Source organism: Gopherus evgoodei, chromosome 4 (genome assembly GCF_007399415.2).
Source record: "Gopherus evgoodei ecotype Sinaloan lineage chromosome 4, rGopEvg1_v1.p, whole genome shotgun sequence".
Taxonomy (NCBI): domain Eukaryota; kingdom Metazoa; phylum Chordata; order Testudines; family Testudinidae; genus Gopherus; species Gopherus evgoodei.
Window position 1 is genome coordinate 15,024,578 of NC_044325.1, and position 22,640 is coordinate 15,047,217.

General features: G+C 41.5%; 1 protein-coding gene across 1 annotated transcript in view; it reads right to left on the bottom strand.

The window, feature by feature from the left end:
- Nucleotides 1-20,065, bottom strand: part of C4H14orf39 (chromosome 4 C14orf39 homolog) — a 50,789-nt gene extending 30,724 nt beyond the window's left edge. The window contains 4 exon segments of the mRNA XM_030559294.1: nucleotides 232-321; nucleotides 7,170-7,296; nucleotides 17,532-17,588; nucleotides 20,029-20,065. Of these exon segments, the coding sequence (XP_030415154.1) occupies nucleotides 232-321; nucleotides 7,170-7,296; nucleotides 17,532-17,588; nucleotides 20,029-20,047 (293 nt within the window). The 5' untranslated portion in view covers nucleotides 20,048-20,065.
- Nucleotides 20,066-22,640: the final 2,575 nt, after the last annotated feature.

Consider the following 22,640-nt stretch of genomic DNA (forward strand, 5'->3'; position numbering starts at 1 on the left):
AAAATTAGTATAAGCCTGAACGTTCTGAATATGCATGAATTCATATATCTCTAATGAATATTCTTTCAATTATGACATGTTATTGTCCTGAAAATTAAAAGTATCGATTAAAAAATGATAGCTCCCGCCCTCAATGTAGTTCACAGATTTCTACACTTAGCAGCTAGAGTGCTTATTATCATTGCTTGAAAGTATTCTTAACATACAATAACTTCAAATTCTCATACTTACTTGTCATTTTCTGTAGTTTCTTGGCAGTTTTTGAGTTGGTTATTCAAATATTCTTCATGCTTGCTAAGAACTACATATGTTGGTTTCCAGCTATGGCACAAGTTAAAAAGTGTATTAATGATTTATTTTATTAAATTAAAAGTCATTTCAGAATTAAACACATCAAGAAGATTAATAAAATCAATCCGTTTAACTGGGGCTAACTCATACAAATTATTCATCTTATTATTTGAATCAAGCGAGGATTTTTTCTGTAGAGAAAAGTTTTCATCGACAGAAATTTGTTTTCCCAAAGCTTTTACAGCTGTCAGTCCAAAAGCATATATGGCTTAGAAAACCTGCCAATGACTACTGTTTGATGAGTCTCACTTCTTAAAGAAAACATAGGGCTACATTCACAAAGAGGATGTAGGCATTGCAATGCTAACTCCTAGGAGACTGCTACCCAGTGGAATTCACAGCTCTGTTAGGCATCTAGGCTTCCCATCCAATGCATAGGGAAAGTTAGGCACCTAAGAAAGGGATTCACAGAAGCCACCAAGCTGAGTACGGAGTCACTCCTGCCTAGGAGTGAAATGTAGAGGAAAAAGCCAGGGCTTAGGGCCCAGATCTACAGAGTCCATTGATCTAGGCCTTACATGACTGACAGGCCAGAGGGAGGCACCTATCTCTGCCCAGGATTCTCAGCCATGAAACCTCTCCTGGAGTTAGGGCTGACCTGGCTTAGGTGGAGGGTAGGAGGAGGATGAAGAGATAGACTACCCCTATTTTAACCAAGTAGCCCAGTGGTTAGTGCACTCCCCTGTGATGTGGATAAATCAGGTTCAAATTTCATACATAAAGTTGCACAGCTTCAACAGAAGAGATTTCCACACCAGAATAGCCAAGAGCATGTGGTTAGGGCAATCACCTAGGATGTAGATAACCTGGGCACAAGTCCCTAAACTAAATCAAGCAGAGTGGGGATTCAAATCTGTCTCTCCCACACATTCTAGGTAACAAGGACATTAGCTGCTGGGAATGCTGATGCATGCACTCACACACCACCTGCCCCCCAACTTCCCATCTGTCTTTTGTGCAGGTTGTACTGGATCAGGTGATATAGGCTATAATTTGTAAGGTAACTCCCTTTTCTTCATGTGTCAGTATATTTACGCCTGCATCTGTAATTTTCACTCTATGCATCTGAAGAAGTGGGTTTTTTACCCACGAAAGCTTATGCCCAAATATATTTAAGGAGATTTAAGTGGCAACTGAACAGCGATTTTGTAAATGTGAGTGGTGCCTAAATGTCGGACAAAGGTGCTTTTGTGAATAGCTCCTAGTTACTTTTTCCAAAGAAAAATCAAACCAGACTACTTGTCTGCACCATCCAAAATAGTTCACTGAGCATCATGTCTTAACAAAAGAAACCTGACTGACAGGACTAGACAATGAAGTTCTCAAGAGCATGGGCTAAATGCATCTTTATAAACTAGCACAAATAAAGTCTATCCATAGAAGGTACAACATGGACGATGCCAGGGATAGGTAATATCTCAAACCTTGCTAAATCTCAAACATTACCTGAAAGAACAACCTTTATGAGTAAGTAGAGAACTTGATCCATATGCTCACTGAACCTCTGGCTTCTCTTAAGGCTAGAAACAAGGGCATCAACTGTAATGCTGATTTTTGAGATGTGGGCCCTGTCATTTGTTAATGGGACTAAGACCACCAAATTAACATATGGGCACCTTTGATTAGGACTATTTGCATACTTTATTATCCTATCATTAAATTATTTATTGTTATTTATTTCAATATTATTTTTTTTACACTGCCCCTAAATCTTCAGTTTTAAATGTGATGCAGAATTTTGTATTGAAAATGTACAACTGCATTGTGAAAATTCTCAGGGAGGAATCTAGATGTTTTGGAAATCTAGTAGGAAGTTTTTGTGGCTTTTGGCACTTAGAAAGACATAGGGGTTGGTTTGGAATTGTGAGATAAGAGTAACAGTTTGATGTTGCAACTAAAACACTGTGGGCAATTATGTCATCGTAATTAGAGTTCAGAGGTAACACCTCAATGACATAAATAGGGCAGTTCCCATCACAAATAGGTGCAGACAAAAGAAAACAGCATCACATCAGTTTACATTCTCATGAAAATTTTCTTCACAACCAGAAAGTTAGAAACTTATTTTTTTAAATGAAAATGGATATTCTGCTACACAATTCAGCAGCAGGAGTAGATTCTACAGCTCCAGAACAGCAGAGTGAACTGTTGTGTGTTGTAAAATCACAAATTAATTCTTTTGAAATATTTTGGACGGCTTCATTTTTTCTTGTGTTAATCGTTTACTAGTTGTAAAAATATTAGATTAAGGAATATAATCAGTAAATTATAATATATATCAGTAAATTATAACAAGGGGAGGGATAGCTCAGTGGTTTGAGCATTGGCCTGCTAATCCCAGGGTTGTGAGTTCAATCCTTGAGGGGGCCCCTTAGGGATCTGGGGCAAAAACAGTACTTGGTCCTGCTAGTGAAGCCAGGGTGCTGGACTCAGCTCTGTGAGATAGGTATATTTCCATATATTATTATTAAATTAGATTATTTTATTCTGAATAATATATATATATCAAGATCCCTGCCTCTCTTTCAAAAAACAATAATATCCATCTTTTCAAAGAATCTTCCCAATTTGTATTGTACTGTATTGTTCCTGCTTCTGTTGTAAGGTTTTTGGGGCAAGATCCTGTTACCTGGCAGAAACTCACTTATTGTACATTGTCATATATACATATAGCACTATAGAAATAATGTTAAAAATGGAGGATATAACCAAAACCTGAAAAATAGTTGGTTTCATGACTGTTACCAAAACAGTGACTTCAACAATGGCTGATTTAGTGTAATTGCTAGCAAGAAGACAAAAATTTAAAGAACAAAGACCTGACATTTAATTTGCTAAACAGGACTGCAAAAATATTGAATAAGAAATAATATATTCCAGGTCCTGAGAAGACACAAGAAGATATAATCAACATTTACCACAGCATTAAAATTGCAAGTAAAAAGTGAATGAAAAATGCACTATCCATCCAGACAACTTAATATTACTGTCATAAATGTTTGATACTATTTATGACTAAAAATGTAATTACAAATCACTACATGTAGTGACAATTGGGCAAAAAGACACATTAAAAAAGGGCAAAGTTTTTAAACAGTAGAGACTGATAGTGCGCACACACACACACACACACACACACACACACAAACCACTGACACATGGGCACTGCTGTGACTTTCCTCAATTCAAAAAACAAAAACCCTGCTTTTCTTCTGGAGAAAACAAACTAACATTGAAAAAAAAATAAGAAGCTTTTATTAAATGAAACACAAAACATTTATTATGAAATTCACTATGCAAGCATATTTATTCTTCAGATATAAAAAAAGACACACTGTTCAAAGTGTAGAGTTTGGAATTCTGAAGTAAAACATGGGCATGCAATATTCGAGACACTAGTCTAACAAGTTAGGCTTATCACTTTCCTATCTCTCCTTAAATACTACTATGCTGTTACTATCACTTAGCCTATTACAAAGTTTCAACCAAACCAGTCCAAATGTGCTAAAAATACATTTGATTGTTAGTTAGCCAGCAGGATGTCTTGTCTTCTATGATTTTACTTCCACGAGTTCCTACTATATTGATGCAACACACTGTGACATAGTTGCCTTCTCAAACAAAAAGTTGGGATAAATATCTGGATTTTCACATTTAAATGCTAGAAGAGAAGGAGGAAGACCAGGATTAGATTCCATCAACTTTGTTTCGTCCTCTTCTTTTGGTCATGGTAGATAGGTAATGGAAAAGTTACCTAAGTTTTCTAAATCATTTTTCAGTTTTGTCCTTGTATGATTCCAGTTCTTTCCTGTTAATTAGATCAAGATAGATTTCCACAGAGATTATGACAACAGGTATCATCAACCTTTTATCTGTCAAAGCTCTCAGAGACCTCCTTTTCTGTAGACTCCATTGTGTAAAATGAATCCAGTGTTGCGTTCAAAGTCTTCTCATACTCAATGCAAATTTCAATATGCTTATGTCAGTGCTTCATTTGTTCCAGGACTTGCCAGGGCTGAGCCCTGGCACCTCTAGGCTCTGCAATTTATAGTCCTGGTTCCTCTGGGCTTGCCAAGTCAGTTATAAAAGTAAAAAAAAAAATTGCTTAAGCCCTGGCACCTCTTTCATTACAAATTAAGCACTGCTTATGGTATTTATATACAAATGTAGAGACTATCTTCTTGAAAGTTCTTCTGAATGTTATTTACAAGCTAGTATGTTAATCCTCCTTTTTACATCAACCAACCATGAAGATGATCCTGAGGAACTTCCACTCTGTATAGCAGGACTGTACAGGCCAGGGTGTTCCTACTTTCTCAATTATCTTTAAATACTTGCTGACCACATTTCAGAAGTTTAGAGGGATTCTAACTGAGCAGATCTCTTATTTCTTTCATTTTTTTTTGTCTGAATAAATGGCAAAAGCTTATTATACTTTTTACTGCATTCTTGAATGCCGTCTTCAACAATTTAAAACACAATATTCTGCAGTTTTCTTAATACATTATGGATGCTATAGCCACTAACAAGTCACTTCTCATGCTCAACCAATCATCCTGCGTTAATGTCAAAGTTTATTCTTTTTTTTAGGGACTGAGCCAAAGCCCATTGAAGAGCAATGAATTTTAAATCAGGTCCTTAGTTCTTCCTTTACTTTTGTCTCTATTTCTGTGTTCAGCAGTGGACCTGAGAATTTAAAACCTGTCTGGAGGAATACATTCAAAGTAAAATGTTTCAATAGTTTATTAAAATTGTTCATTGTGTACTATATTAGAGGTGATATTGTTAATATAAAAGATGGCTGCAACGTTCCTGATAAGATCAAGTCTTTTCCTTTCCCTTTTTTTCATGGCATAATCGTTGATCAGTATCCAATGACAGTTAATTCCACCAAGTAGCCACTTCCCTTTCTCCAGTCACCAATGACTCCACTCCTTCCCCTTCCTCTCAAGGCTTTTAGATAGTTCTAGCACTAACTTATTCTTTCCTAATAGGCATAACAAGAACTTTGATGTTCTCATCACTTCTTTTACTTACACTTTTCATTCAAAGTCTGAAATTAAAGTCAATTTTTTCTAGTATCAAAAGTCTTTCAAATACATGTTATATACTTTTTTAGTCAAACATTTTTATTTAATTATAAAATATTAACAAAAGAAACAAGTTTTTTTTTAATAAAACATCAATTGGGTTACATAGGAGCTAAACCAGGACATTGTACCAGGGAGAAGAAGCACTAGGATGTAAAGGGATAGGATTACAGAATCTTACCCATACTTCATATATGTCAACCACAAATCTTTCTTACTAGATATCCTTATAAAAGATACCTATACTTTTCATTCAGAAAAATTAAGACATCCTAAGGAAGTAGGGAGAAAACCTGGCAGTCAGATATTTGCTTTCTCACCAATTTCTAGATACTCAAACCTGACAATGATCTGCATTCAAAATTCCTATTAACTTAATAGGAAATTCTGCATGCAGATGTCTATGGAATCCAGCCCAATGGACTCATCAAATTTAATCAAATATTTAGCCTGCAGAATTTTGGAAGCTTTCAATCTGAGAGCAACTGAAGCTTGTTTCTGTGGTCATGAAAATAAACTGTTGGTAATCATGAAATACTGACTTTGACCTTCCTACTTGCAGCTTATCCAGTAACTTGCACCTTATCCTCCTTCTATGTAGGTTAATTGGTCAATACTAAATACTTGGTGGACTTCAGTGAGTTTACTCAATGAGATCCCTCTCATGTCTCTAAGCAGACTCTGTTCCTTCAGAAAAAAGTCTGATTACAATTACACAAGTTTAAATTCAGAATAACAACTTTAAAATCTGTGGAGTAAATGACACCAGAATCTAGCTGTATATATATATATATGTATGTGTGTATGTTTGTATTCAGCTATGTGACAGATTAAAAGACAATAATATATGATAAAATAGATAAATGAGAAGGAATGGTGAGCAAAAGACCCTTTCCCAGAAAGAGGAAGATTTTCCAACTACAGGCAACTAAGTTCAGTATTTTTTTTTTTTTTAATATGTAACTCCGACAGACCCTGGTTATCAGCCGGTGGGATTGAACCTAGATCTCTGGAGCTCAGTGCATGAGCTAAAAGCTTACCATTTAAAATACTGCTTTGGACACTGAGCCATCTAGCTCTGTAAAGATCTGATGGCTATGGAGGGAGTTAATCAAGTTTTAGGCTAGAATAACATTCTTTCCCATATAAAAATGTCTTCCACAGAAAGAGACTATTTAAAATAACTAAGGAAACTGGCATAAAAATCCTCAAAAATATGTCTGAACTCTCTTTTCCCAGTAAACTATCCATGGCTCAGACACATGTAAAATTAAGACAATGATGTTCACAGGTTACCTAACCGATTGAATAAATGGGAATGCTGCAAAGATGGCATCTGTGAACTCTGCAGATGATTACTGATTCCAATAAAGCCCTAATAAATATATCTGACAGAAAACTTCCCACGTCATTTATGTTTCTCTATTTTATTTTACCACTGCTACATGATGGACCAATTATATTTTACATCTTAAAAATAAGTTCAGGAAAAAACTACAGACAAAAAAACTATCTATCTTTCTATTATGCACTCTATACCAAAGAGACTGATCAAGAACCTGTATTTGATTCTTTTAATACCTATTCTCCATGCTCTCTCACACACACACTTTTAAACTAGTGTTTGGTAAAGCTTCTTGCTGCATTAGACCCAATGACTCGTCTAACCCTATGGTTCTATGATTACAACCAGCTGAAATTAAAAACTTCAGCTTATATCATACTTACATATTGCAACTGTCCTTACTATTCTTGTTATGCTTGTGCAAATAAACAATTGCATCATTACTGCTGTTTATATTCTCATGTAATCTACAGATTTCATTCTTTCTTTCCACAATACTTGCAGTACGTACTGAAATAAAGAATATGTTTATTTTATTTACTATACATCACCCACAACAGATACAAAATAATAGACTGGATTTACATAGTACTAAGATCTGGCCTTGTGCCGTATCTGGAGTTCTTTGAGATTTGTCTCTCTATGGATGCTCCACTTCAAATGTGCATGTGCCCCTGCACCTTCATCAAAGATTTTTGGTAGCACAGACAGCTCTTTTGGCCCGCACATGCAACCTACACATCCTTCTGCCTCCTACCAAGGATATATAGGATTGCACAGGTGAACTGCCTTCAGTTGCTTCTCTACCACAAAGTCCTCAAAGAAAACTCTAAAGCAGAGACGAAAGAGGACGGTTAATGGAGCACCCGTAGGGACACATACCTCTAAGAACTCCAGTTACTACAAGGTGAGTAACCTCTCCTTCTTCAAGTAGTGTCCCTATGGGTGCTAAACTGCAAGTGACTCCCAAGCAATATCCCCACAAGGAGGAAGGAACTTTGGCACAGAATCTAATACTGAAGTCAAAGCTGTAGCATTTGATTTCGATGCATGATCCAAAGCATAGTGTCTAGGGAAAGTATGTATTGAGGTCCATGTTGCAGCTCTGCAAATTTCAGAGACTGGAACATACTTGAGTAGTGCCAAAGAAGTAGACTAAGGCCTTGTAGAATGGGCTAATACTCTAGAAGGAGATTGATGTTGACAGACTCCTAACATGAGATAATACATCCAGAAATCCACCTTGAGAGTTTAGGGGTAAAGACTGTGGGCATTTTGGATCTGTCTGCAATTGAAACAGTTTGGAAAACTTTCTGAATGGTTTGACTCTGTCTAGATAGAAGGCTAAAACTCTTCTGACATCCAAGGTACGGAAGGCAATCTCCTGCCCAGTCTGATGTGGTTTCAGAGGGGAAAAAAGAGAGATGAATCGTCTGGATAATACGAAACTTGGAGAACACTTAGAAGCTTAGAATGAGGTTATAATGAAACCTTTTCCTTGATGAACACAGTAAATGGGGGATCTGCCATTAAAGCCCCCAGTGCTCTGACACTAAAAGGCAAAAAGTGATGGCCACCAAGAAATCTGTTTCTGTGAATAGGTGCAGCAACAAACACATAGTTAACGGCTCAAAAGGATATTTCACATGGCAATTAAGAACAAAGTTTAAGTCACATATTGGACTAAAAAGATGCATTAGCCCTCTAAGGAATCTTGACATCGTAGTATGAGCATAAAAACAAAAAGTCTTCAATAGATGAATGAATGACTGTTATAGCCACCAAGTGAACCCTGAAGGAACTCATAGTAAGACCTGAATTTTTTATTTCAACAGATAGTCTAGGATGGTGGGAAGAGCAGTACAAACAAGAGAATTTTGTCAATGGGTACATGTCCTCACTTCTGAAGGTAACCATGTCACGCGGATGCTTTTCTGCTGTTTAACAACATTTGTTACACATTTGCTGAAGGGAAGTCTCTATCCCCGAGAACCATCTAGGAGCCATGCCTTGAATTGCACAACTTCCAGACAGGAGTTAAGTGTCTGACCAGCATATTGAGACAAAAGATGGCAACTGACTGGAAGTTTCATCAGTGGATGACTAGCAAGTCGAATGAGATAAGGATACCAAACTTGTCTCGGCCAAGTTGGTGCAATTAAAATGACCCTCACCTTGACCTACTTCATCTTGTTCAGTACTTTCAAGAGTAACAATGAAACAATGAAATGATGAAGGCAACCTCTAGTGACTGAAGGTCTAGTTCTCCTCTAGAGAAAAACTGCTTGAACTTTGTGTTGGTGGTGGAGGCAAAGAGGTTCGCTTCTGGAAAACCCTATGCTAGAAACATGTTGCTGAGGATCCATGAATCTAACTCCCATTCACTAGGAGCAACGTCTGCTGAGGTTGACAGCTGTGGGGCTTTGTGCACTGAGGAAGTAGGAAGCTGAGATAAAAATCTGGTTGGCTACACACCAATTTCAGAGTTTTACTGATTCATCACAAAGCAAGGGGGAGCAAGCACCATCCTGGTGACTGATGTAGAACATATAGCCAATGTTGTCTGTCTTGACTTTGACAGACTTGGCTTTGATAAGTGGAAAGAAATGAATGCAAGCACTGCAGACTGCTCTCAATTCTAAAAAAACTGATGTAAGATGACACTCTTGGGAAGTCCATTGATGCGGATGATATGAGACACTAGATGTTCTGTTCATCCCACCAGTTAAGTCCAGAACCCAACAGGGAACAGATCTGTGCTTGTCCTTGTGTTTGTTCAGTTTATAAATTGTCCTCAGCCATCCCTGGAAGCACCAAAGATGGAATCTGGCATATTGGGTTATGAAGGTACAAGCTGCCATATGACCAATAGTTGGAAACAATTTCTTGCTGAGGTTTGAGGATTTAGCTGAATCCTTGAAATTAGATTTTATTTTTAGGGATGCAAACCTGTTCTTAAGTCCCTGGCTGTCATGCCATCCAAAGAAGCTCCTGTGAAATCTATCTACTCTACTGGTGTCAAAGTGGACTTTTTGAGATTGAGTTCTAAGCCTAAACTGTGGAACAGTGACCTTGTAATTTTACTGCCAATAGAACCTCTAGTTAAGATCAGTCCCTGAGTAGACAGTCATCAAGATAAGGGAAGACAATTATCCTAAATCGACATAGGTGGACAGCTATGACTGCCATGATCTTTGAGAATACCCTTGGGGCAGAGGAGAGGTCAGAAGGAAGAACCTGGTACTGAAAGTAATCGTGATTTACTGTAAAATGAATAAACCTCTGTGAGAGAGGTGAATTGTGATATGACAAAACACATCTTGGAGGCTGAGAGTTGCAAACCAAACCCTGGAATCCAATGAAGGAATTATAGCTATAAGAGTCACTATTCTGAATTTCTGCTGTTTTACATAAATGCTTAGAGGTCTGAGATCTAATATTAGTCTCCACCATCCATTCTTTTTGGGGACCAAAAATACTTGGAATAGAAACCCTTTCTCCTGTGCTGGACTGGCACTGGTTCTACAGTCCCTGAGTATGAAGAGACGTGACTTCCTGTTTCAGCAATTGATCATGAGATGGCTCCCTGAAAGGGGATGAGTAAGGAGAGTGGGAGGAAGGTAAAATGGATTGAATAATCAGTTATGACCTCCATAACCCATTTTTTGGTTGTTATTCTCTCCCAGGCAGGTTGGAAATGGAAAATACAGTATCCACAGGAGGGAAGGAAAATGGACAGTGCAGCAGTAGATTCTTGTGGAGTGGACAGTCTGGACGCAAGACTGGCATTTGGAGTAGATGGCTGGGATGAAGTATCTGTGGCCAGTGGTGAGCTGGAGCCGGTTCCCACAGGTTCCCAAGAACCAGTTGCTAAAATTAGACCTCCGTGAAGAACCGGTTGTTAAAGGGCCAGGGAGTCGGCAAAGAACTGTCCATGGGCCGGACCATCCTGTTGCTCCAGGATTACTAGCTGAGGAGACTAAGGCTCCCCCGGCCCTTCCCCCACTTCCCCCCAGCTGCAGCATGGCCAGCTGCCGGCATCAGCTGGGCAGATCAGCTGAGCTCCGGAGTCGTCCTGCTGCTTTGAGCTGCCGGCAAGGTAAGGGGGGAGGGGGCTGCAAGCTCTACAGCTGCCGGGGGGGGCAAGTGGGGCAATTTGCCCCAGGCCCTGCAGGGGCCCTCGGCCCCACGAGTATTTCTCCCCTGCCCCAGCCCCACCCCAACTCCCCCCCTTAAATCAGAACTTTTTATAGGGAACCGGTTGTTAAGATTTTGGCAGCTCATCACCGTCTGTGGCAAATGTTGATTTCCTTTTTGAGTACCTAGGCCTCTTTGGCAGCTGGTTCAGAGGGCCTATGGAAACTATAGAAGAGAACTGAGTGAGATCGCTGTGCTGTTTGACACCTGTTAAATTTTATTTTATTTTCAGGTGTATAAAACCTGAGGGATCCAAGTGTGGCCCTCAATCCTTCAAGGTGCAAAGCAAGTGAACCACAGACAATGAAAACAACACGTGGCCATCAAAGGGAAGGTCTACAGTAGTACTCTGTACCCTCCATAAGGACACTGGACAAATGGAGCCAAGATGCTCATTGCATCACAATTGCAGTGGAAATGGAACAGGTTGCAGTATCGGCTGCATCAAAGGAGGCCTGTAATGATGTCGTCGCTAAGGGCTGACCTTCATTTATGATGGTCTTAAATTGTTCATGGTGTTCCTCTGATCAATAAAGATGTTGAATTTACTGTAATTCAGTCAGTAATATTTTTACATGAGTGCTTGGTTGTTTACTATTCTGAAATACAATGTTGCAGAGCAGTAACTCTTGTGTTAAAAAAGACTGAGTCACTTTAGTCCTGTGCTCATTTACTGTTTCCACCATCAAGCAATTGGGTTCTGACTGTGAAAATAAAATCGCCAAGTCCTTGGCCAGAACATAATATTTTTTGTCGGCAGATTTTTTTGCAGCCTCTGGTAAAGCCTCATTTACAGGGAGAATCACACATGCAGTAGCTGAAGTATGTAAAATGTTCAGGAGTTTATGATGAGAGTCCTGGACCTCTTCCAGAGGGATCTGAAACTTATCAGTGATGTGCTTCATCAGCTCTTGGATTTGTCTAAGGTCACCTTCATTCGAAACACAGACATTTCACACATCTCAGTGTGGAGCTGGTATCCCAGAAGACCTCAGTTCAGAGAGCTGTCTTGTACCAGTAAGTAATGGAGACTCCAGCTCCTTCAACACCACAGGATCTTTTGAATACCTAAACTCCTGTGGTTCCAATGGCACACAAGCAGGAGCTGAATATGATCCTGTGGAGGCTGACTTCAGTACTGAGGTAGGTACCTGTCTGCAGTGTGTCATTATTAAGGACAACAAATGCTTCCATCCAGACTCAAATTCAAGCAATGCCTATGCAGAAGTTGGCAGCACAACATAGATACTGAGGTGTCTGATAGTGCAGACTACTTTGAAGTAGAGTTCATACTAATACGGGGATGAGCAACCAAAGCAGAAGAGGTCTTCGGTACTGAATCTTGTCTGGTAGGGGCATGGCTCTTAGAAGTAGCCTTAGATGTCTTCCCAGTAGAGGAATAGTTCAGAGCTTCAATATTACTCCATTTGGAACCTGAGGTGTCTGGAGCCTTCTTCAGAGTTGGTGACCAAGATTTCTTAGAAGGAGATCTAACATTCCAACTCCTCTTGTCAGTATCCACATATTTATGTGGGGCTCTTTGTACTGTGCCATAGACGACACTGCATCCTTCAAGGCTTTTGGTGACCAAGACCCAGAAGTGCATGGGGTACCAGCCATGGTGTCCATTGAGGCTCTCAGTGACCAGGATCCAGAAGTGGACATGACACTAAATGTGCTTGAAGGCTGGTGTATAAGGGGGTTCTCAGAGCCTATATCAGAAGCTGATCATAGGGCTTGCTCCATCATCAAGAGCTTCAACTTTATCTTCCTGTTTTTACAAGATCTCCTCTTGAATACATCTAACAAGTATATGTGTGTCCAAACACCGGAGACAGCAGGAACATCCATCACTCACAGGGAGAGCCTCCCAGCAAGAAAGACAATGTTTAAAGACCAGGTAACCCAGGACACCCCAGACAATAAAAAGTTCAGAACAACCCCTCAAATGAGGAAAGAGCAAACAAAGAGAAAAAACAGCAACAACCTACCATCTATAGTAACTAAAACTAAGCTAAACTAAACCAAACCATCTATCCAAACTGTGCTATGGTAAAACTGAAGTGGGTACACAAGATGTTCCATCTCAGGCTGAAGGTGGTTCCGAAGGAACAGAGGGCGATTTGCCCATGCTGCTCTATACAAGTATGTGTAGGACTTATGCACAGGCTGAATGGGCACTGCTAGCAAAAATTTCCTATGAAAGGCACAAGGGCACATGCATGCCTGAAATGGAGCACCCACAGGAACACTACTCAAAGAAGAAACAGTATGTTACACTAACTGACATTACCAACAATTACAAGGAAGTATTTGAGGTTAGGCTGATCTAGCAGAAAATTATATTTCATTCACACTGGTCCCCACATAGATTACAGTGCCACAGAATGCTTCTGGAGATGTGAGTCTCCCAGAGTTACACTGGCTTACATGTTTTGGGAATGTCCCAGGATACAATCCTCTTGACTAGAAGTAGATAGGAGAATTAATATGATAATGGATATATCCTTAAAAATTACATCCTAAAACTGTATTTTGGAATATATTCCATCATCTTGGAAACTTTCCAAGTTGATTCTCTAGAGCAGTGCATCTAGCCAAATGACTCATGTTGCTTAGATGGAAGAGCAACTGCCTTCAGAGACAGAAGCCTGGCACCCAGACATGGCTGACCTGGCAGCTAAAAATCGGGTAAAGTCTTGAAGAAGAGAGATATCAGACAAATCTGAAAAGATTTGGTCTAACCTTTTAGAAACTTTTGATTATCCTAGTGGGTGGAACCTGAAATGTTGCTCTTCTTCTCCTCTTCCTTCCTTACCTTTCCCCCCTTTCCCATTTTTTTACTTTTTCTGTTCTTCCCTTATTTGGGGAGGGATCAATAAAATATAAACTGAGGTTTTGATGGCTGCAGTATTTCTGCATGTTATATTCACAAGATTTAATTATAAAATCAGCTATTCGGATAGGAATCATCTTAGCACAATCAGGCCCCAATCCTGATTGTGGTATCCTGGTGCTACTGTAATATGAATAAGAAATTCCCATTATTCTGTGGTCACATAAATTGGCAGAGAATTTAAATGGATTACATCAACTTAAAATCTAGTCAGTTTTTAAAAGTAACTAAAAAGTAGTTTCACATATTACAGCTCCCTCTGAATCCTCATGTCAGTATTTATGGGTTTCCATTCACATTTCTCTTTCTCTTTTCTTTCCCCTGTTGCTGTGTGAATGACCCACACAAACAGGGGAATGTGATTCTCTCTTTGTACAGGGGAAACGGTGACATTGACTGTAAAGAATAACAAATGAACAAAGCAAAACAAACAAAAAACAGAGAAAAATATTAGTAAAATATTTTACTCTAATCTGTTAGTTATAGTAGCCTTAAGTGTTTCTTGTAACAGCAAGTAAATATGCTCAGAAAAAGTGTGACATTTAAGTTGAGGTGCAGATTTAAGTTGCTGTCACATAATTCATAGTATAGCAAAACCTATCCCAAGGGACTGACAAAAACAAGTTGCTTAATGGAGGTGGCCTCCAAATAAAAGGTGCAGGAAAATTGTACTCTTCAGCTGACGTCAACTGAGAGCAAAGGAGCTATATCAATTTACTTCAGTGGAGGATCTGCCCCTATATGCATTAGGGGTTCTTTAAAAAAGTCTTCTAAGACATGAGGAAGGTCTTTAAGAGAGGTTTCACGTAGTTATAATATTTCCATTGTTTTACTTTTGTCTATTCTAACTATCATTGTAATCTGTATTGTTCTGACCTTTGGCAAAATACAGTAAGTTTTTTGCACAATTTACTAACAAAGATAGCTGTGGAGAAATAACGATGTATTTGTAGATATACTGGATAAATGATTATGTATTGCAGTGAATAAGCTATTTTCTGCAGCTGAGGCTGGGGCTTGCAAGGAGTCTAAAAATTCTGATCCCTGAAAGGGTCGAAAATAAATGGAGAGAGCCATTATGAATTAAAGTGTCACAGGATATCATATCAAGAATCTTAGGCTTTTCTTTGAAAAAATAACATTCTCTTAATAGTCTCTTCTCTGAGAAACACTGGACAAAAATCCTGGACCAGGATCTTTCCATTCTTCATAATAGGCCATGCACTCAAAGCTCCCTAAGCCTTGGAGCCCATGAGCTGTGTGCATAAGCATTATCAACATGTCCATATAAAGTGGAAAGGCCCAAGTTCAGGAAGATTCAAAATTTCTTCCAGCACACTGGAGCTCAGCAATACCAGCTGACCAGGGAGCCTGCCACTAAGCAAAGCAGCAACAGAGTCCCAACAGTTAAGAGGTTTGAGTTGAGTGGTGAATACTTTAATTTTTATGTAATGTTGTCAGAGCAATGAGTTGGAAACAGAATATGAAAATACTAATTTGTGCTGTTCCTAAATCCTTCTGAACCTCAGCCTATTAAACTAGAGTGACTGTTCGGGTGGGGTGAGGGGCAAAGTAATTTTACTTGTTGTCAGAGCTGACCTATGATTTTGCAGAATTACTTGCAAGCAAGTGGCTTCATACTACTAGAAATGGGGCAGAGGGAAATCAATTATAAATTGCTATCCAATCAGATGATATTTGCAAATAGGCCAGCTGTACAATTGTGTTAATTGGGGAAGATGGGTACCGGAAGGAGGAAATGCATAATTGGCTAAGAGTACATAAGGAAGTCTGAGTGAGAAGCCAGCAACAGAGTAAATCAACACAAAAAGGGAATTTACTTGAAGAACAAGTTAGGTACTGAGTGGGAAGCTCGGATACGATTAAAAGACAGGAATTAATAAATACAGAATATTCAAATATTCTGTAATAATGAGTCTGCAAATAGGGGAGCATTTGGAGGCACAAGAAGCCTCGATGCTGCCATGTTTCCATAATAAACATCCTAATGTAAAACAAATAATTCCTATAAAAAATGGCTAGTTGAGGATCCAAATCAGATCAACATGGGACATGTGCAATATTCCTTTTTATAAATAAGGGCTTTGAAATTTATCATGTAAGCCCTCATTTTAATGTGATAAGCATAGATGCTTGTACATTTCGTATTGTGTTGTTCATTTCCTATACTTTCATGCAGGATTTTATATTTATTAGTACCAAATCACATTTTGTTACCTGCAGTCCTTGCTGCTCTAGAGCACTGGGTCATAAACAGGTGTCAGGCTGTCATAACCCTCTGCTCTTCACAAATTGCTAAAGGGAGGGGGTCTTGGCTAGATGGGAAAGCAGTCTTGGGGAGGGCCTAGTATGGATGTTTGAGAACAACTGCTCTAGTACTTCAGATCACTTGCAGTTTGGTTCTGTTTTTTACAGTGTTTGTTACATCTCCAAATTTGATCCTAGTTGAACTCACACCAAAGAAACATCTGACACAGAAAGTGAGGGTAGACGGAACAGGAAGACAGAGACACAAACACGGCAAGAACTAGAGCTGGGGGGAGAAACAATTTTCCTGTTCCAAAAAATATTCTGAGATTTCAAAAATGTTCCCATTCCACATCAGGATGAACTTTTTTTAAAAGGAAGAAAGAGCTACCCTGAACCCAATGCAGATATGTTTAGGGGTGTGGGGAAGGGACACACACACACACCCTCTCATATCCCACGTGAGCACCCTAACCAGGCAATTGGCTGTTCCAGGGTAAGTATCTCTCTCTCTCTGGTTTTGACCAGAAATTCCATTTTGGAGAAACATTTCTGACAAAATGTATGTCTAAACTGATAGATATCAAAAATTTTGATTTTGACAAAACAGCATTTTCCAAACAATCAAAAAAGATCAAAAAATTTCTCTCCAGCTCTACAAAAAGGCTGAAGAAAACAAGAGACACAGATAGGGGAGATGTTAAAAGCTGAGTGGAAGGAGTGCCAGCCAGATGTGAGGAGCTATAGCTGTGTGCCAGCCAACAGGGCAGGAGCAGGTGCTTGAGCAGCATGCCACTGGCTGGACAGAAGAAACTGAGCACCACCAGATAATAGTGAAAGGAGAAAGCAAAGGCTACTGGAGAAGTAAGAATAAGAGTAGCTGCAGGCAACTTTCATTATTAATTCATCCACCCTTTGAGCTCAAAACAGCTCTGATGTACTAGGACTAATGGGTTAAATGCAATGTGTTCAAATGTCTGAAAAAAGTCTAATAGAATCATAGACTTTAAGGTCAGAAGGGACCATTATGATCATCTAGTCTCACCTCCTGCACAACACAGGCCACAGAATCTCACCCACCCACTCCTGTATCAAACCGATGTCTGAGCTATTGAAGTCTTCAAATCATGATTTAAAGATTTCAAGGTGGAGAGAATCTTCCAGCAAGTGACCCGTGCCCCATGCTGCAGAGGAAAGCAAAACACTCCCAGGGCCTCTGACAATCTGCCCTGGAGGAAAATTCCTTCCAGACCCCAAATATGGTGATCAGCTAAACCCTGAGCATGTGGGTTCACCAGCCAGATACCCAGGAAAGAATTCTCTGTGGTAACTCAGATCCCACTCATCTATCATTCCATCACAGGCCAAATGTAAGACTACTCACAATTTATCTGGTGCTTCACATGTTCCTTAGCATAAGAAGTTTGTTCAAGCTGGAAAACTGAAATAAAAATATTCATGTTTTATTTACTATCATTTTCTAAACAGAAATTGAGTGATTAAACAATTAACATTTCACAACACAACTTGATCTTTTTTAACATTACATCTTAACAAGAGCTACCTATAATCATTATCTCCCCCTACTAACAGCCCAGTTATTAACACTCCAAGCACCAATCTCCAACAAAACCCCACACATAACAGAATAAAATAGAGACAAAAATAAAAACTGATTACTTAAATGCAGAATGATGGTTTAAAGTTGAAATCTTCATTATAAATTAGTCCTTACATAAAACATTACTTAATTCCAGAACTCTCAATATAATATATAGTGACCTACCAAGCTCTAGCAGAAGTTTGTCTAAGTTGCTTAAGAGAGTATCATTCATTGTGTGGACTATAGCAAAAGAAAAAAGCAATACAAGGATTTACAGAAAGAAATTCAAAAGCTCATATTAATAGAATAAACAAGACAAAATTACAAGAAAAGAAGAGATATTTAAGATTTAAAAAAATGAATATTTTAAACACTGTAAATAAACTGTCTAAATAGTTTTGACAGAACTCTCACATGTACTTCATTCCAATGGTAATGGGCTCCATTATGACTCTGCACCACGTTGAGGAGAGAAGGAAATGCACCACCTGAGCAAAGCTGTCTGGAGGAATTATACCTCTGAAACACATTTACTTTCAGAGGCCTAGGGCAGTGCAAGGAATGGTGCCCATTGTTAAACCTGTACAAAAGGTGCAGCCACCATTCCCTCCAGTTTAACTAGTTTGTCAAAGGCCATCCCAACATGGAAGAGGCTACTCCCTGCTCTGTACACACCTCCCGGAGTAGCTGTAGCATAGTTAAGGCCCCAGTTAGCAGGATAAGCAGTAATAAAAACACCATATACTTGCAATGTATTCTTAGGAAATGGCATAATGGATCAGACCAACAGTACGTTTATGTAGCACCTAGCCCGACTGGGGTCTCTAGGCACCACCATAATACTAATAATAAATATGAATAGTGTAGCCCTATATACTAACTACTAGCACAGTGCAATATTTGATGCTTCAGATAAAGGTGGAAAATACCCATAGCAGATAGCATGACTATGGGACAAGTTTCTTCTTAATCTCTAGCAGTTAGTGGTTGGTTTATGACCTGAAGCATGAGGAATAACATCCCTTACAAATATTTATCCTAGCTAGAGTAACTATGGATAGTCCTCATAGTATTCATATGATGCTCTATTCTTTAAAATCCTACTACAATATTTGCCTCAGTAATATCTTGCAGTAGTGAGTTCCACAGATTGTTATGTTGTGAAAAGTATTTATTTTTATCAATTTTAACTGTGCTACCTTTAACTCCATTTGAACTCCTCTTGTATGCTATAGGAGATGGTAGCATCACCTACTCTATGCTGTTAATTATTGACTCTTTTATATCTTCTATTGTACATCTCTCTAAATGTAGTAGTTCTAATCTTTTTTCAATTTTTTTTCATCTGTCTAATAACTTTTGTTGCCATTCTCCAACCCTTTTCTACTTATTTCATATACTTTCTGAGATAAGACTGAACACAGTATTCAAGGTAAGGGCCATGCATCTATTTATGTAACTGCATTATACTTTCAGTATTATTCTCTGTCTCCTTCTTAATCCAACCTAGAATCCTGTGGGGATTCTTTCTATCACCACTATGCCTTAAACAAATGTTTTCACTGAGCTGTCAATAGTGACATATAGGTCCTTTTGCTGACAGATTACAATTAATTACAGTTAATGATAGTCATAATATTCATATGACTACTCATAATTACAGTTAATGCGGCACAGCAACCATTACTATGGGATACCTTGACTGATGAACTTCCCAACTTTTAATGTTTATATTTCCAAACGGAGTATTTCATTAACAAAGGTTTTCTTTGCATTCATGTGCAATTTCTTCATTAATATCGGCCAGCACAACATATCCCTTAAATCCTCAGATAATCAGAATGATCACTTGATCGATATGTTCTACTTCTGCTGAAATTTGCCAAATAGAAGGATTTTGATGAAGAAGTTTCCCAGGACTGAAAACTGAGTCTACTGTCTGAAAAGAACTAAAAAGAAAATCTTGCTGACTATCTTGTTGGTTGTGGATAAGCACTAAAATACTAACCATCATATGCTAAATTCTCAAAGCAGGGTAGAAAAGGTGCACCCACAAGAATGTGTGCCTGGATGCCAGCTGCAGGCACAAAATTTTACAGGTGAAACTGCTAAGGCTGTATATACTTTTAAGGAGTACTTATTAGGCCCTGTGTTGAAAAATCAGCAGGCCATGGTCTACTAACGAACTTTACAGGCTCTGAAAGATTTCAGGGACAGGACAGAAGAGATGATGGAACAAAAAGCTGCTCATAAGCAGCAGGCACCACCTGTGGTTTACCTTTAGGCAGAAGCAACATAGATGTTTGGCACCTGGGGGAGACTCCTCAACACATACATTACCCCAGTCTTCCCGTCAGCAAGACCAGGGAGGTAGACAATGTATAGATACTATCTTCCACCTCTCGCAACTTAAAGCCTCACTTTTACCTGGTGACACCACAATACTGTTGCTTAGAGTCCCATGAATTGAGTCCAGCTCTGGGGAGACAATGAGGGCTCTGGGCCTTAATGAAGAGTGATAATAAAAGGGAGTAATGGCCTTAAAAAATAAACCTATAGGGAGCCCTCTCATCCAAGGTGCACTGACAAGAGACCCAGGAGTGGTGATACTATTGTGGATGCTACAGAAAACCCCAACTTCCATGAGAATAAAAATAAAATACGAAAAAAAACCTCTAGCATGCTAACAAGACAGAGAAGCAGGTTAAATACCCAGGCCTGCCCCAGACCCTCAGGGCACTATGGGGAATGAGTTGGGATCACGGAGGTAAATACCCCAGCCCTTCCCCCCTCAGGGTACAGTGAGGAACAGATGGGGGGGGTCACAAAAGTAAATACCCAGGCCTGCCCCAGCCCCTCCCCCCTCAGGGCACGGTGAGGAAGAGATGGAGGGTCACAGGGGTAAATAACCCAGCCCCTCTCCCCTAGGGGCACGGTGAAGAAAAGATGGAGGGTCACAGGGGAAAATACCCCAGCCCCTCCCCCCTCAGGGCACTATGACAAAAAGATAGGGGGGTCACAGGGATAAATATCCAGGCCTGCCCAGTCCCTCTTCCCTCGGGGCACGGTGAGGAAGAGATGGGGCGGTCACAGGGGTAAATACTCAGGCCTCCGCCAGCCCCTCCCCCCTCGGGGCATGGTGAGAAAGAGATGGGGGGGTCACAGGGGTAAATACCCAGGCCTGCCCCAGCCCCTCCCACCTCAGAGCACAGTGAGGAACAGATGTGGGGGTCACTGGGGTATATACGCAGGCCTGCCCCAGCCCTTCCCCCCTCGGGGCACGGTGAGGAAGTGATGGGGGTGTCACTGGGGTAAATATGCAGGCCTGCCCCAGCCCCTCCCCCCTCAGGGCACGGTGAGGAAGCAAGGGGGAGGTCACAGGGGTAAATACCCAGGCCTGCCCCAGCCCCTCCCCCCTCAGAGCACAATGAAGAGATGGGGGGGTCACAGGGGTGAATACCCCAGCCCCTCCCCCCTCAGGGCACGGTGAGAAAGAGATGGGGGGGTCACAGGGGTAAATACCCAGGCCTGCCCCAGCCCCTCCCCCCATCGGGGCACGGTGAGGAAGAGATAGGGGGGGTCACAGGGGTAAATACCCAGCCCTGCCCCAGCCCCTCCCCCCATCGGGGCACGGTGAGGAAGAGATGGGGGGGCCACAGGGGTGAATACCCCAGCCCCTCCCCCCTCAGGGCACGGTGAGGAAGAGATGGGGGGGTCACAGCGGTAAATACCCAGACCTGCCCCAGCCCCTTCCCCCTCAGAGCACAATGAGGAAGAGATGGGGGGGGTCACAGGGGTGAATACCCCAGCCCCTCTCCCCTCAGGGCACGGTGAGGAAGAGATGGGGGGGGTCACAGGGGTAAATACCCAGGCCTGCCCCAGCCCCTCCCCCCATCAGGGCACGGTGAGGAAGAGATGGGGGGTCACAGGGGTAAATACCCAGGCCTGCCCCAGCCCCTCCCCCCATCGGGGCACGGTGAGGAAGAGATGGGGGGATCACAGGGGTGAATACCCAGACCTGCCCCAGACCCTCCCCCCATCGGGGCACGGTGAGGAAGAGATGGGGGGGTCACAGGGGTGAATACCCCAGCCCCTCCCCCCTCAGGGCACAGTGAGAAAGAGATGGGGGGGTCACAGGGATAAATACTCAGACCTGCCCCAGCCCCTCCCCCCTCAGGGCACGGTGAGGAAGAGATGGGGGGGTCACAGCGGTAAATACCCAGACCTGCCCCAGCCCCTTCCCCCTCAGAGCACAATGAGGAAGAGATGGGGGGGTCACAGGGGTGAATACCCCAGCCCCTCTCCCCTCAGGGCACGGTGAGGAAGAGATGGGGGGGGTCACAGGGGTAAATACTCAGACCTGCCCCAGCCCCTCAGGGCACGGTGAGGAAGAGATGGGGGGTCACAGGGGTAAATACTCAGACCTGCCCCAGCCCCCCCCCATCGAGGCACGGTGAGGAAGAGATGGGGGTTCACAGGGGTAAATACCCAGACCTGCCCCAGCCCAGGCACTACACTGAGGGCGGGATCAGGCAGGCGAACGCCCGCCCAGGACACCGCGGAGAGAGGGGGCTGAGAGCGGTAAGCCCCCCGCACCCCCAGCCGCTCCCTCCAGGCCGCGGCACCGCCTCAGCGCTCCCAGCGCCGCCTCCAGGCCCGGCCCGCCGCTGCGGAGCGCGGGAAGGAGGCGGGGCGGCGGCTGCCCGCCGACTGGGCGAGGGGGGCACCGAGGGAGGTAGCCGGGCAGGGGCTCTGGACAGAGGGCGAGACAAACGCGTGGGGGGTGGGGACAAGGATCCAGACCCGGGATGCCGGAGGTTTGGGCGGGATTCCCCTCCTCCCCCATTGCCATCAAAATCCCGTCGCCCCCAGGCAGAGCCCGCCCCCCAG